The 17,352-nt window shown below is 40.6% G+C and overlaps 1 protein-coding gene across 1 annotated transcript; it reads right to left on the reverse strand.

The window, feature by feature from the left end:
- Positions 6,900-8,791, reverse strand: LOC8073646 (NAC transcription factor NAM-B1). Its single transcript, XM_002450336.2, has 3 exons — positions 8,526-8,791; positions 8,038-8,372; positions 6,900-7,455 (listed from the first exon to the last, which is right to left on the reverse strand). The coding sequence occupies exons 1-3, from the start codon at positions 8,710-8,712 to the stop codon at positions 7,126-7,128; spliced, it is 852 nt and encodes a 283-aa protein (XP_002450381.1). The 5' UTR covers positions 8,713-8,791; the 3' UTR covers positions 6,900-7,125.

The raw sequence follows: 17,352 nt of genomic DNA on the forward strand, positions 1-17,352 counted from the left end.
TTTTCCTAACGCAACCGCCTCGATTAATCGATATTAAACAAGGCCGGAGCTTTATGTTGCCCACCTCCGTTAATCTATGTTTGGAGGCGATAACACTACAAGGCTTGCCTCTAAAATGAAAGCCCCGACAGAGAGCCCATATCCAATGCTCCTATATCGGGCTTATATATATGCAGGGGTTAGGGTTTCATCTCTCCAATCCTCTTTCTCATTTCTCCCTCCCGCAGCCGCAAAGGCCCCTCCATCAGGCACTAGCGCGCGGTGCTCACAGCATGGCCCCCTCCCTCACCCCTCACGGCACGACGCCACCTCCTCTGGTCCCTCTCTCTCTCTCTAGGCGGGAGTGGTGCTCGGTGTGAGATTTGGCGGCGGCGGGAAGGAGTATATTTGCAGGGACAGACTCAAGAAGTTGAAATTTTCAGGGATAGAGAGAGTATATTTGCAGGACGGTTCATTAGGTATAGTACCCCAATCTTAGTTAGAGGTAGTTCCCTAAGTGCACGGTCTCTCAAAAAAATCGGAGACAACAATAAAAAACGCATTTGTGTAGTACTGATTTTATTCATTCTTGCCTTTGAATATAACCGTTTATATTCAAAGGTCAAAGGTGGCATACAATTGTTCAATTGGTTAAAATTGTATATATGGGTGCTGGACACGCAAGTACACGCGCGCGCATACACGATAACAACGTATACAGCACATTTATGTAGCATGCATAAGTCACACGTCTCAAAAGTCGATGAGAGGCATTGTCGAATAAAAAAGAGTCGATGAGAGCACGCACGCACGGCCGATTGGAAGCAGCAGTAATTGAAGGCGACGCACAAGTACACAACACCTTGTTCAGTTACGTATCGAAGTGATGGAATCAAACGACCTCACTTTCTCATGTCGCGCCGGTAGAGGAGCCCTCGCCGGAACCAGCGGCGGCGGCAAACGTCGCCGACGACGAGAAGACGCCCTGGACGACGTCGTAGGTGGCGCCGCAGCGGCGGGTGGGCGGCGTGGGCATGCACTCCCGCAGGCAGCTGTAGGGGTTGTCGGAGCAGTAGCAGCTCTTGGCGCACTCGCCGAAGCACTCCCGCCGGTACGCCGCGGCGCGGTCCAGCACCCGGAGGAAGTCGTGCACCTTGTCGTCCTCGTAGCTGCCCGACAGCGGCGGCGGCGGCTCTGCGCCGGAGGACGGCGGTGCCAGCAGCAGCGCACACACCACGGCGGCGAGGACGACCAGCTCGAGGGTGGTGGCGGAGGAACCGTGCGACGAAGCCATGCCGGTCGACGGTCGTCCAACCTAGCTGCTATAGCTTAGTATTATTATCTTGACAGTTAATTAGGAAGTACTTGACAGTTGAGAGATGGACTGATGATGGGCTAGGTCATATTTATAGAGGACGATAGAGGCATGCATGAACATCGATCAGAACATGATGATGATCACTGCGCTGTGCATGCAACAGCTCCATTAATTTTTTTAATGAAAATGACAGGTTAATAAAGTTGCATGATGCTTTGTGTCTGCCATGATCCACATTCCAGGCTTTGTCCTCCGTGATTTTCTGCTGGGAAGTCCAGCACTTGTTTAAGCTTGCGAATGAAGCGCCCTCTAGGCTCTGGTTAATTAGCTACTTCAGAGCATCTCAAAGAGATTAGTCAAATCATTTTCTAAAGGTAAATTTAGATATTGTTGAAGGAAAAATGTTTCCAACTGACTCTGTAAACGACTCTTCAAATTTCGTAGCTCTCAATCCCACTTTATTCCCTCTCTACTTTTGGATAGCCTATCTCACTAGCCATCCATTACAGAGTCTGTTGGAGTACTCTAATATTTTTTGTCAAATCTATTTTAGAGAGTAGCTAAATCAGTAACTTTGTCTATTGTTTTTGGCTAATCTCTTGGAGATGCTCTCAGTATCATTCACTTTTTCATTTTTCATTAATAATGCCAATAAGACAGTAGCCACACACTATAATTGATGCATATATGTCGTGTGCTTAAGAATGGGATTTTCTCCAACGCTGTTCTTGATTCAGATATTTGTTCCAGGGCGTAACATTGGTATTAAAGTAAATGATCAGGTTGGTCAATTTTAATATAAAGAAAACACGATCAGGATGAAGTGTGTTAGACCATACTTTTAAAAAAAGATCTACGGTAAGTTGATTCCCTGTCTCTGATACTGTTTTGTATACGGGCATGTTAGCTACCATAGTTGCTAGAGACGTCTACCAATGCATACGGAAAACTCAATAGCAAAGACTGGAAACTTACTGGGGAAATGATAGAATAAAGGTTGGAAAGTTGGAAAGTTGCTAAGGAATATTGCTCTCTTTATGTGGTCGTTTGGGGCTGTGTTATCAAGTTTACTTATTTTTATGTTCTCTTTTCTCGAAGTCCCTAGAGGGGTACTTAAGAAAACTGAGTACTATATACAGATCACGATTTTTTCTAGCAATGTGACCAAAACAAGAAGAATTGTATAGTCTATACTCTTTCCATCCTAATTTATAAGTCATTCTAACTTTTTTGAAGAGTCAAAACATTTCAAGTTTGACCAAATTAAATTTATACAATAAAATAATTAATAACATTTATGATACCAAATAAGTATCATTAGATTCTTTATTAATTATATTTTCATAGCATATAATAAATCTTCTTTTAAAAAAGAGCAAAACTCTACTTTGTAGAAAGCAAGGTAGCTACAAGAGTATGGCCAGGGTGACCGGCTTACAAGACAGAAACAAGTTCAGGTTAAACAGCAAGAGCTACAATTATATTTTCATAGTATATCATAAATCTTAATATTTTTAAAATAAATTTTGGTAAAATTTGAGAAACTTTAACTCTCAAAAAAGTTGAAATGATTTATAATTTGGAACGGAGGGAATACTAGTGACATGGTCTATTAATTACCAACCGAGAGAGCAGAAGGTGGTATTCAAAACCTTGTTATTTAAAACAAATAGTAGGAGTTGGAATAGGAGTAAATTGTTTGCTTTCTGTAGTAGGAGTGAAACAATTTAACATCTCTTCTTGGATTGCATATCATGAACTTATCTGGAGAGCAGCTTATTATATACTAAGCATGAAACCTCAAATTAGTCTTTGTTGTCGATAAACACGATAGGTGCAGCTATGAGCAATAGGCTTGCAAAAAAAAAATGAAATCATATTTGACAAGTGTCAATCCAAAATACTTTTGCAGGTTTTATTCGGAGTGATGCATTGCATTGGCGACAACACCAGTAGACACAGTTACAACGAGGTGAAATAGACAATAAACGCATTCTCCATGTCTATCAAGCGCAAGAAGCCGCATGCATTTTTTTTTCGTCCTTTCATCCTTTGGATGGCTTTATATAACATTAGATTTGAGAATATTTGGGTAGAACTTGTTTATTATTTCACAAGTTCGAAAATAATTTATCTGATTATTTTGATCACGTGATGAACAACCCGGATTAATTAGTTTCCATTATTAGAAAAAGTGTATGTGTGCTTGGATTGTTGGTTAACAAAGTGCAACTGTGCAGCACGTTTGTTCCAGCACTCGATGGGGACCTCCCTAGCTGCCTCCTGATCGAATCGAGCCACAGAAAAGCAAACGTCCCAAAAAAAGTAAGTAGATGCTGATAAAAGAAGGAGCTGTAAAGGAGGAGATGCGCATGCTTGACATGCTAGCTTGTTGATTCGGTTAATTCAAACCGTACTATTATTAATATCACGATTTTAAAATCTAGCATTACTATTCACATATTTGTGACCATACCATTATAATTCACCATACACTTGAAACTTGCCATTTTGTAGTCCGACTTCCTCTTGGGCCCATCTGCAGGTATATGTATGTGAGCGAACTTTTTGTATTGACAGTATATTACCCCTCATCTTCTTTATCTTTTTATTTCTGCCTCTTTCATACCCTCAATATGGATGCATGAGAGCCTGTTGCAACAATGGGTGTGGCGAGAGGGCCAGGGCTACCTATTGCGGTGGCGAAACGGCCAGACCCGCGAGCACCATAGGAGTCGGTGTCAGGTCCACAAGCAGTGAGTCCCACGGCATGGTAGCTATGCCCAAGCTTCTCGACACTGGCGTTAGGACATCTCACTCATCCCAGGCCACCGACCGTGTGGCCACTCACCCACTCTACCTCTGTCGCCCATGCCTCCGACCGCACAGGCCACTCAGGCGCCGCCACCCATGCCTCTTCGACCGTCGTCGTCCCTGATGTACGCTTGTAGGAGCACCTTCACCTCATAGTATGACGCGCTGATGCCACTAGCGCAGGAATTGCATCTCCAGCACGGTGGACCTTATCTCCTCCTCAACCTTCTCCCCTACACCCCACCCATGATGGCAGCTCTGAAACCTCTTCCCCTTACCCTATTCCTGGTGGCCTGGTCTCCCTGCGTCCATAGTCGTCACCTACTGGCCTTGCACCCTCGCCTAGCGCCTCCTTTTGGATGTTGTGTACCGCTTAAAAGGGACTTCGCTGGTCGGCCATGGCCAATACCCCCACAGGTCCAGGCCACAGCCGCAGTGACACCTCCTATCGCACTAGCACCACGAGGGCAAGCAGATTGTGGATGGCACAGCCACGACCATTCTTGGCCTTGTTGACCGACAGCACTGAGCGCTATAGTCCACCTTTGTATGTCACGCCTGCCTCCGTAGGTCTGCAATAACGCAAACCTTTCGACAGAGGCCTTGTTTAGTTCACCTTGAAAACCAAAAAGTTTTCAAGATTCCCCATCACATCGAATCTTGTGGCACATGCATGAAACATTAAATATAGACAAAAACAAAAACTAATTACATAGTTTAGCTGGAAATCACGAGACGAATCTTTTGATCCAAATTAGTCCATAATTGAATAATATTTGTCACAAACAAACGAAAGTGCTACAGTACCGAAAACTTTTCACTTTTCGGAACTAAACAAGACCAGAGGTGAATGTTTTGCCCGCCTCTGTTGACCATTTTTAACTGCCTCGGATAAGATTTATGTAGTAGTGACTAATCTCCTTTAAGTTATTGTAGTGAGTAGCCTATGATGTATCTATGTCTTTCTAGGACAATGACAAGTTCATGTGTTTCTTCTTTCGAAAGCTTGTCACTAATGATGACTAGTTTCTCAACTGTTTTTGAGAAAGACATATTTCAATCTGGAACGAAAGGGTTTAAGCTCAATCGGGAGAGGTGTAGCTTGGTTTTATTTGGCTCAACAGGCTCTCCTAACTCATCCTCTTCTTGAACGAAGTGTTCATCGCCAACAAAGTGGGGGACCTTATGGGGGGGGTTTAAGCCCCCAACGAAACATATTACGGGCTTAGTATGAATTCTTCTTTTGTTCCATGAACATGGTTAAAGCATGGTAGTTGTCTAGCTTTGTTTTTCTCTCCATACTGTGCTTCCCTGCATTGATGTGTATTTTTGGTTCAATCATGTAGGAAAAAGCAACACCACTTCAGTGATTGTTTATTTCTTAGAGTTTGAAGCTTTCAAAAGATTGGCTTCCTGTTTTTTAATTAGTGTTCGCTCATTCCTTCAATTTCTTATTATAGAATATTTCCTCCCCTCCCCATTTCAGAATAGAAGAAAACTGTGTAAAGCGATGAAGCAATGTCTTCAGTGGTTGATGAGTGCAAAAGTATGGAATGCCTATATCTATTGATCAATCAAATTATGGAGAAATCTTATTCACCTTTTGCTTCCCTACATGAAAATAGGATCAGATAATATTGGCATATCATTAGGCAGTAGCAATACTAGCATTGACATGCATTAGATAATACATTGTACTTACTAAGCAAAAGATAAAATGGTTATTAACTGGACAGTAATATGGACAAAAAATAGGCAATAATAATGGGTGTGCTAAATGCAAAACAATACATAAGGTTCTACATTATGCAATTATATGATTTTAAAATAGTAACAAATATATTTCATAATTTGGCAATTTCAACCAAATAATTTCCTTTTATTATCAATTTCCTTGGGTAGTATGTCACATACATTAGCAGTGGTGGTAGAATACAGAAGCTAGTTCTTCATCCTGCTATACATGCTTTCTGATTTCTGTGCATGTTTCGTCATTATATTTGCAAGTGACCAAAGCATCCAACATCAAACAAAAGAGGGGAAGGTAGTATGTTCAATGAAGCAAATATGACGTGCAATATGTTCAGTGAAGCAAATGTTATCTCCAGCCAGGCTGTGTGTGGATGGCTCATATAGTACGATGGCCGTGCACTATCCCATTCCCTATATTTAAGGCTATTCACATTTTTTTGTCAAATCATGATTAGATAGCCCCTATCTCGTCCTTCTTTTCTTGTGCATAGTGCACGACATAGTGTAATGACTCATCACTCTTGTCCCATGCATGTTTTTCTTTATCTACGCACTCTTACACATCACACATAAAGATATCTTATAATAAAGTATTGATAGATAGGAACAAAAAATTACTAAGATGGGTGTTGTACTGTTTTTTATCTTTATTTTGTCCTTTTGCCCTTTTTATCACAAATTTCAATTTCCTCCCTCTTCTCTATGGCACTCTTTTTGTGCTTGTTTCTGTTTCCTTGAGTAAAGTAGGCATCCTGTGGGTGATGAGGCCAAGAGCATGAAAACATGTAGCTTGGTAAGACATGATTAATTAGTGTTATTTTTGTTGGTGTAATTAATGTCCTAAAATGAAAAATAGAACACTTGGCATGAGGTGAGTTTACACGCATTTGCACTAGGTCCTTTTATCATGTCTAATCTTGTCAAACCTTTAGGATAATCAAGTATTCTTGGTATACTTTTATGATCCTATAAACAAAAGAAAATTTCTATAGTTAACAAACATAATACAAAAAGGCAATGTGAACTTCATATAGGATACTAAACAAAGTATTTCCAATAACAAAAACCACAGCCTCATAATATGTTGTAATATCTTAGTGGCATACAACATTTGAGACTGTATAGACCAAAGTCTACATATTATTACTTGAAATAAACATAACTGAACGAAACTCTACTGGTGGTAATCTCTTAAAGTTTAACTCCAGCACCTTATTCATAATGCCATTGCCCACTCTACAGCACTATTTCTGCCACATAAATTACTTCCCTGCCTCATTCGTATCAGCTTTGTCGTTGGTTCCGCTCGTACCCTCATTATTATCCTTTGCCTTCTCTATTGGTAGGTCGGTGAGGCTACCTGAGCTAGAATTTCCCTCTGAATTACCCTGCCCAAGGAAGTTGAAGAAGTGGACTTGCCCTCCATCTGCAATGTTGTAACGCTGGGCAATGGCACGTGGTGCGCGCTTCTTCTTCTTCTTGTAGATGCAACAGACAACCCAGGAGTCATCTGGACTAATCATGACAGGAACAACCTTGGGCACACTTGCTGTAGTAGTATTGGAGAGAGCTTCAGAGAGATTAACCTTTTCCTACAGAGAGTTCACAAAACTATTTGTTATGCAGTGCCGTTTTGGGTGAAAATGGGTAAAACATGGTGAATACTAATGCTGTTTTACATATAACAGCAGCTAGGCTTGGCAGCAAAAGCTAAGTTTGAGGTTACTAATTTTAAAACTGACCAAATTGGACAGCATGAATGATTTTTTTATTATGTCTTTCTCACTACTCAAAATGATGAAGGTTATTGAATCAGATATTAGATGTTCTCTATAAACTCTATGTTAGAATATAGGACCAATGCTTGAGATGTTACATCAACAATTCCACGAGAAACAAGTTACCGACACGTGTTGTTGCCGAACTAGTCAACCACTTTCGAGCAATCCGACAACGAACCCCTTTTTACATAAATATTTTGAATCTTCGAAGAATCCCGCCCAAGGACAACTAACTATAACTATTTCCCCACACAAAAAAATTTGCTGGACCAAGTAGTAAGATTCACTCTTAAACCATGCAGCTTATCATGTATACCCCCTCCCCCCCCCCCTAATTGACATGTAAACAATAGTATTCAAGAACAAAATTATTTGGATTTTGAGTCAATATACCTTTGTGATTGCCACTAAATCACGGCTTTGTTCTCCTAGGTTGTTGGTTCCATTAGGACTAATCACTGGATAGGGTGTGAGGCCAGCTTGAACAAGGCTATATTCTTGCATGACCCATTCAGTGTTCTCACCAACTGCTGCCTTGCCAAGGTAGAACACCAGTGTTTTCTTTAGCCCAACCATCAAAGGCATTCCACCATTGATGATATTGCTAAAGATGGGCATGTCCTTACCCGATGCCCTCCAGTGTCCATCACCTGCTGCACGATTGTACCGTTTTCCATGTGGCCATCTTTTTACTCTTTGACAAAAGAAGTATTTCTCCACAGATCCCTCTGTGTACATACAGCAATAAAACAAGAAAAAACCAAGCAGGGGATTTTTAGTCATACATAGATCAGATCAGATTGTAGCAGGAGCAATCAAATGAAATTAAAAGGAACTTATATATGTATTTGTTGGGAAAGGTTGGTGTATGTGCACATGACCTGGTACTAGGTCCCAAGGGTTGCAGCTTCGGATATCCACATCAACAATGAACGTTGAGGGGAGTGGTTCATTCACAGCACGAGGACGAAGGTAGCGCATCACGATCTCCTCTTCAGTAGGTTTAAACTTGTACCCTGGCGCAAGTTCCATATAGGCTTCACATGCTGTGGGCTTAGAGAAATTCATGGATGTGCACACTTGGGTGAATGGGGGGCTCTACTCTAGATATGGTGAGCTTTATTTGAGATTATTTGGTGATGGAATAGAAGTGTAGGAAAGGGACATTTATAGGTGGAAGGGGGCTGTTACATTGCGTGAGGGTAACTCATCTCTATCTCCTCTCCTATGTCACTATCCCTCTACACAATTTTCGTCCTTCCCCTTTTTTGGTCCCCACCATCCAGTGTGTGCCTTAAAAGATATGATTAAAAAGGCCGCAGATAAGGGTTTATCTCCACATTCTCTCCCTTAAAATCCATGAAGTTTATAACTTAACACCACCACCATCAACACCCCCCCCCCCCCCCCCCCCCGCGTGTGCACTCAACCTCTTGATATTTTGTATGATCGTTCCTCTTTGGTGACCTTCAAATGCTTTTTTTGCAGCCCCTTAGGTGTTTTGTTGTATGGGTTCCTAGTGGTTCAAATGGAGTCGCACTAGCTAGTTATGTTTCCTGCATCACTAACTTGGTAGTAATCTGCTAGAGCCATGGAGACGATGTCCATTGTTTATTCAGAGGTTCCTTCATAATTAACTGCAGTGTAGCTTTGTTTGACATCCTTTTGATTCTGCACCGATAATTGTATGTATCCGTTCCATTCACCAATTTTTTCTCTCATGCTAAAAATAATTTCTGCATATAGTCCAAACGCGAAGAAGGGGTAAAGTGAGGAGGACTCAAGCTCATTTTCCCCACTATCCCACCAACAGAATTTGTTCTCTTTGGATCTAGACAAAGTAATACTAGGTGTCAGTGACTAGACCTTGTTTCTTGTTTCTTTGCATGATAACAGTTCGTCTCATCTAGTTACTTTAATCCACCTTTTTAATTTTGAGTCTCTTGTGGGGGAGGTGATGCATGGAGTTAAGATGCAGACATATGAGACTGAAACTATGTGCGCTAAAGGGTTTCTAGTTGACCTTGCTTCCAAGTTTGGTCCAGCCTTCAATTACATGGTTATGTTTCTTGTATGCTTTTTTTGTTTTAGCTAAGTGAGTACAAGCTAATAATGTTACTATGTTATGTTATTATTAATTAAGTAAATCTTGAATCAGTTGCCAACAAAACTATAGTCGTACACACCACGAAAGCATCACATATCTGTTAGTTTTATATTGCTTCCATGGGCATAGTACCATCTGTTGCAAAACGGTTTAGAGATTTAGATATAGGTCCATCTGATTATTTATTCTGCTATGTTTGCATCATCTGCATGTGGAGAAGTGATAGAGTGAGGGACAAGCTGACTTTTCCACTCTATCTTTGCTTTGCCACCAGTATACTCAAGCTAGTTTTTCCTCTCTGTTTATCTATAACAAATAAATGGTATTCTATGCACAATTTTCACAGTCTTTAATCAACAGAATTCGTGTTCCAACTCAAACAAATAGATGCTTTGAGTAAATGAGTAATACTTTTTATTTTATACTATCAGTTTCTGCTTTCATAGTAGTTTGTTAGTTGAGCCTACCTTTTTGTTTCATGTGTCTTGTGGGATGACATGATGCATACAGACATACCAGAGCAAAACTATGGGTCATTGACAATATATCTTGGATACTACTTTTAAGTTTGCTTATGTCTTCCTTTTAGAAATAGGAGTGTGTATATAGATCTGATATCTACCAGCTGCCCTACATCAATCGAACACACTGCAACGCCCCCCTAGATCATCAACCCCACCTGTTCCAGATCCAGGGTTTGCAGTGTCCCCTTCCCTCCACTAGTGACAGCCACCTAAATCACCATTCTCTAGGTGAGGGCAGCCGGGCAGCGACCTGATTTTCATCCATGGAAGTAGTGTTAACCCTAGTGGCGGCAATGACATGCGACCAAGCGTAGACATTGGCACCAACTTTGTGGTCGCCTTCAAGAGCAGTGGCATCCATGGCGGTGTTACCACTAGTGGCTTCGACAAGCTCCTCCACTAGTACAGAAAAACCTTTTAGAGGCAGTTAAAATCGGTTTTTAGGTGCGGTTTGATAAACTACTATAATACCATCGAATGATTTCTAGGGGTGGTTCCATTAGAATATCTGCCCCCTCAAAATGGTATTTTCAGGAGCGGTTGCAGTAGAAGACTACTAGGGATGTGCTCATCAATGACGCTACCATTTCGTCATTGAAGACACCCAAATCGTCATTGAGTTTCTTTTGTGATGAATTAGTGACGAAACGATCTTCGTCATGGAATGAGCGTCATAGATTTCCAACAGTGACGAAAAGACAATTTGCGTCATAGATTGGCATTCATTCTATGACGAAAAAGCCATCGTCACAAAAAGAAATCATTCTATGACGAAACGTATTCGTCATTGCTGTTCCCATATTTTCGTCATAGTCTAGCAGCCCATCAGGCTGCCAAACGGCGTTTGCCACGCTGGCAGCTAACGTGGCGAGTTGACGAGGCGGCCACGTGGCGAGCTGACGAGGGGGCCACGTGACGAGGTGACGTGGCTGCTACATGGCGAGGTGACGTGGTCTGCAACGTGTATGCAGACACGGCTTGCCATGTGGCCATGACGTGGTTGCCACGCGTCTGGTGACTATTGTACGCGTGGCGTTCCTCTGGTTGGTCCACGTGTCCTGCTCTGGTTGATTCTCATTTTCGTCGCAGATCAAATTTTAAGTTCATGACAGAATGAATTATAACATCGTCACTGAATGAATTATTTCATCACTAGTGTAGTGGTCATGCTGGATTTTTTTCAAAATTCAAATAATATTTGAATTCACCAAAAGCTTGCATAAAATTAAAGATGCAGTACTCATAGCTTAATCATCACTATTAGACTCGGTTCACATAACTCAATTTACATCAATAGCAACATAACTCAGTTCACCATAAACTTGTTTCAAATTGTAAACAGATGGAAACTACCATCCGTGCTCATGTCGAAGAAGCATTGTTGATGGACAAGATACGCTTGAGCAACGCATTGTTCTCCTCCATTGCCTTGTTATTTTTCTTTGTCAGCTTCTTCATCTCCTCCATCTCCTTCTGTGCCCTTGCCAGTCTTTCCTCAGCTTCTTCACTTCTCTTCTTGTGATCGTCGAGCTCACCTTGTACTGTAGCCTTAGCTTCAACTGCTAGTTGTTCCCGAAGCTCACTTTCATTTGATATAGATGATGTGGAGGATGGCACTAGTTTGATGCCAACACTCTTCAGGAAAACATTGGAGCTGTTCTTAGACAGAACCTGGGACACAACCTGCACACTAGATACTTCTGTCTCACCTTCACCAACAGGTTCTGCCCTTAAAGCTTCCATATTGACCTGAAACACCAATCACCCATCATTAGTTGTTAATTAGTGCTTAAATCTAAGAAAATATCACACAAGATTTACTTTTAAGAATATAGTCAGCAAGATTTGTGGTAGAGAGAGGTATAAGTAAAATGATCAGGCTGTAGCAAATTACAACAGACAAAATATATTGAACCTGTCACTATATTGTGTAATTAGGCATCTTTCAAGGAAAAAAATAAAACCAGAAAGAAATAGTAAATAACTTCTACTTGAGTTTTAATAAGACCTCTCAAATCTATCTATATGCATAGATCAATTTTCTTGGTTGATAACATAGCCCACAAAAAGGGGAAATATGATGATTGTATTAATTGCAGCTAACAGTTCCTATTTTCATCCCTAAATCTTAAACTTCACTGTCAATTGTGATTGGAAGGTAAAGCTGTAAACTGCACCTTTTCATTTGTCAAATCCAGTAACACCTACAACTTGATCCTACACAGAGCCACTAATTATGTGTAGACTAGCATATCACAAAGGCACTAACAGCTACAACTTGGTCCTACATAGGCTAGCCAAATGCACACATAGGTCGCTGTTGCATGCTACATGACTTTTCTGTATAAACCTATCTCTCTTGTCATGATGACAGGTAGGACTCAGGTTAATAAGTCTAGTGAAATCTGTTATTCATGTCAAGCTAATAAGTCCAGTGACATCAAGTTTCCTATCTCTCCTCTCAAGATGATAGGTAGGACTCAGGTCTGGATATGTTGTATAATACCAAGACTAAGAAAGACAGGCAAATGAAGACCAAGTCATAAAGAAGCACAACTGCACAAGTTATTCAACTTTTGGACAAAATGGCACACTGAAACTCATGCAGGTGACCATGCTTGGAGCTGGTATGGCAGCTCTAGCTTGAAGGCCTCCACCACATCAAGTTCTTCATTTTGTTGTGTGTTGGGTTCTGCTTCTGTTTCATAGAGATTCCATTACAGCAAAGTTTTGTGAGTCTTATGGTACAAAAGTCAATTTTATGTACAGAATGAGTTACTTACATATGCATGTAAGTGTGCCACATAGCTACAAGAACCGATAGTCTGATGATACTTCAGTCTACTGCGATTAATCTTGTTCTTTTCACTTGTTTCCTAAATGAGAATGAACATGTGAGATAATTTCATAGGTTTAAAATGAGAAGATCTATTGGAAACTTAATGAGATAGAATATATGACAAGATACCCATACCATGTTTTTTTTGGATTAGTCCACTTTGCAACCAGGGCCTGCTACTCTTGATTAGACATGCATGGAACTGGAGAAGTAGTGGGAATCTCATTTGCAGGTACACCATTGAAGTATTTCTTCTTCAGTCGATACCGCATTTGTCGGACCCTAGACCGCAGCACATCGGTGCAAGCTTCCTCAGTTGGCTTGTCCTCCTTGTTAATGGCCAAGCACCCCTAGACATATGACAACTCGATATTTAGTTAGTCAATTCAAGTTCAGAAGATATTCAAGTCAAACATAGGAACAGTAAGGCACTTACAAAATCATTGTAATATTTGTCGTCTTTCTTGTACAACCTTCCAGTGAGGTAGGATAAGAACTTTATCTCAAATGATGACACCGGACTCAGATACAAACTTGGCTGCTTGAACAGGTTCATGAGGCCTTCTTTTGCCTTGAGCAACAGCTATGGGCAGTCTCCTCCCATAGCTTTTGTCATCCTGTCCAGCTATGATCCCTTTATGGGTGGCCTAGGTTCCCTTGGGGCTCACTGAGCAGGAGCTACAAAATAGAAATTGAATTTAAATGCTTTGGTTTCATGCAATTCAGCCAAAAGATGACAAATTTTGATGAGAAGCAAAGTTTTACTTGCCTTCGGTGTCTCCTCTACATTGACTTCATCATGACATGTACTACCTTGAGTAGCACCTCCACTTTCTTCCTCTGCAGGTGTAATGTCCTGAACACCAGCTGTATTGCCTTCTTCTGCAGCTGTAGAAGATCTTTGTGTTATTTCTTCTTCATTCTGCCCTTGTGTTGCTAAGAAATAAAGCCTTTTTATGTTCTTGTTTGTGATTGAGGAGGTTGCACCTCTGATCCTTCAGATGCCCTGACTCTCTTGATAGCCCTTCCTCCTGGAGCCATGTTGTCACCTGTCTTCTTCCTCTTTGAAGCTTTGCCTCTAGGACTAGGAGTAAACCCTAGAGGATACTGTAGAAAAAACAAGTGTCATCATGGGTTGTGGCTGGTCATCAGATTCAGTACTTAAGTATGATCATCAGATTCAGCAAATCAGTAGATTCAGTACTTAATTTTAGGGAATACTAACTTAAGTATTTACCTTTGTTGCTAGGGGTTGTGGCTGGTCATCAGATTCAGTGTCATCATCATCACTACCTCCTTAATTTTAGGTGGAAGTGTGAGTATGTGTGTTCGTGAGGGCCCAGAGCTCAGTGGAGTCGACCATGGTGGTGTCCATCTCAAAAACCCAAGCCATGTCATCCGTCTTCAATGGATGAGAGTGAGACAGTAACCAACTTCACCACACCGCGACCGGTTGGTGCACACGACACTACTAGAGATTGGGTCTTTGTCTAGTGCGCCAGACACTCGGCAAAGGTCTAATTGCACTAGGCAGAGGTTTTGCTGAGTGCTACACTCGGCAAAAACCACTCGGTAACCAATTTATCGACAAAGGCCTCACTCGGCAAAGGAAAGACACTGTCACGGTAGTTCCGCCGTTAACAGTTGCTTTGTCGAGTGCCTTCCAGCAGGGCACTCGGCAAAGAAAATATTTTCTTTTTAAAAATTCTTTGTGGAGTGCCTTCCTGCAGGACACTCAGCAAAGAAAAAATAAAAATTCTTTGCCCAGTGCCTTTCCGTAGGGCACTCAGCAAAGAAAAAAATCTTTATTGAAAATTCTTTGCCGAGTGCCTTCCCGAAGAGCACTCGGTAAAGAAATAAACTTTTTTTTGAAAATTCTTTGTCGAGTGCCTTCTCGCAGAGCACTTGGCAAAGAAACAATTTTTCGAAAAATTATTTTCCAAGTGCCTTTCCAAAGGGCACTCAGCAAAGAAATAATTGATTTTTTAAAAAATTCTTTCATGAGTGTCAAAGCCCATGCACTCGGCAAATAAACCATATGCTGATTTTTTTCCCAGCTTTGCCAAGTGCCAAGGCGGGGGCACTCGGCAAAGGTCTCTTTGCCGAGTTTGGAAATCGACCTAAAAATGTGTTTTTTTTTGTTTTTTACATTCCATTGCTATAAACATGAGATGTCACATATATATCACATCCATCTAAACAGGTATTACATATTTGTCACATATATCACATTCATCACCATATATATCACATCCATCACCGTATATATCACATCCATCATCATATATATCACATATATCACATCCATCACCATATATATCACAATAATTCCATCCATTACTTGGAGTCCATCACAGTTGTAGTGTATTTTTTTCACCTCAACCATGGTAATAATATGACAATGTACTATTAAGTCTATATCAAATTAAATACAACCTTGATATTTTTTCTCCCATCTCAAAGCACAAAAATATTACTTGTAAATATATCACAATTTTAATTTTCATATTGTTCGTTGATGATTATCATGAAGACCTCTTTGAATTTTTCACATAACATCCCTCCTCAAGGATTGCACTAATATATGTGAACAACTTGGAGGTATATTTATTTATATTGGATTGTACAACAAATTACTTAAGATAATTTTGGTTCATGGTTTGATTATAGTTGGATCATCAGCCGATCCAGCTTCTAACAAAAATAAGTTGTATATATTCCCAAGCAAAACTACATTAATAGTTTAGTAATGTGAATATTTATTTATGATAGAAAAGTCAAGGATTCAAGTACCTGTGATATTACATTTATTATTTGTTTTTTATATCTATATAAGGAAAATTAAGAATAAGAATACTAAAAAAATACAGGAAAAAGTAGGGTGGAACGGTGTCCGTGAAAAATGGATGCAAGGAGAAAAACGGACGGATGGAACAGAAGAAACAAAAGTGAACTCAACATGCAAACAAAAAACAGAACCAACAGAAACAAAAAAAAAAGCCCCGCATGCGGAAGGCAACCACTGAAAAGGACTCAAAAAGCGAGAAGACATGAAGATGGAATAAATGGACGGACGCAGAACCAGATTGCGACGTCAGATATTAATTGGGCTCGGCCCAATATGCTTTAATTCAACATTTCAAGCCTTATATTAAATATATTAGGTGTAATGATGCCAAGTAGTTAGGGAGAAGCTTACGGAAGAAATTTTTATTCTTTTAGAGATATAAATGCAAACACTTCTAAGTTAGAGCATGTTTGGATGAGCTTTAGATTTTTAAAAACCAGCTTGTCTCTAATTTCTAAAATCTGGCTTCTGAGAAAAAAAAACTAGTGGAGGTTTTTGGATCCTTCCGTTTTTAAAAATCTGGCTTAAGCTAGGTATCAACATCTTCTTAGTTTTTAAGAATTTGATAAAAGTTGATCCCACCCAGCTTTCAAAAACCAGATTCTTAAAAACTGGTGAGGTCCAAACAGGGCCTAATAAAGCATACACAATAATCTGCATGGTAATATAAGCGCATAATTTTACTGCTGGTGTAGAGAAACAATACCGCGGTTTGGTCAAGGGATATGAGTTGTGAGGTGGAGACTGGCCTTCTGGAAATGAACGGCTGTGCTTTTGGTAGCTGCAATCAGCCAATCCTCTTGTCACCCTCTCTTTTGTTCTGTCCCTGGCAGATATTTCCTTTCTCTTCTTCTGTGTACAGTGTACCGTGTAAAACTTGCAAAACAAACAGTTTCCTCTTTGCGCGACAACGACGTGAACCGTAGATATTGGATGTGCATTCTTGACCTCAAGATGGATCCTGCCTGATGAGCAATTCTGCGTTTCTGTGGCCGGATTTCACCACCAACAGTTGCCCATTCGTGTCTGTGTCCTGATAGACTGCATCCAGTGAAATTGCGCAGTTGTCTGTTATTCCATGAAATACAGTACATTATATTTCTTTTCCAGTCAGTATTTTGGTGGTAACAAACTCCAGCTCTTAGTTGTTTGCTGGATGCTGCAGGGTTCCTTCTGTGAGACTGTGACACACTTCTGGTCCTAGCATCCAAAGGCAGAATTAACGGTGCTGCTTCATGGGCCTAGCTGCACAATGGGACAATCACCACCACTCATTTTGAAACCTCCCAACCAAGATGCCAACATAAGGATTCAGTATAGCATTCTGGAAGATCAATTTTGATTACAATATGTACGTGATGATTTCCAAGGAATTTTTTTTTTCTCATGG

The sequence above is a fragment of the Sorghum bicolor genome, chromosome 5 (assembly GCF_000003195.3).
Source record: "Sorghum bicolor cultivar BTx623 chromosome 5, Sorghum_bicolor_NCBIv3, whole genome shotgun sequence".
Taxonomy (NCBI): domain Eukaryota; kingdom Viridiplantae; phylum Streptophyta; class Magnoliopsida; order Poales; family Poaceae; genus Sorghum; species Sorghum bicolor.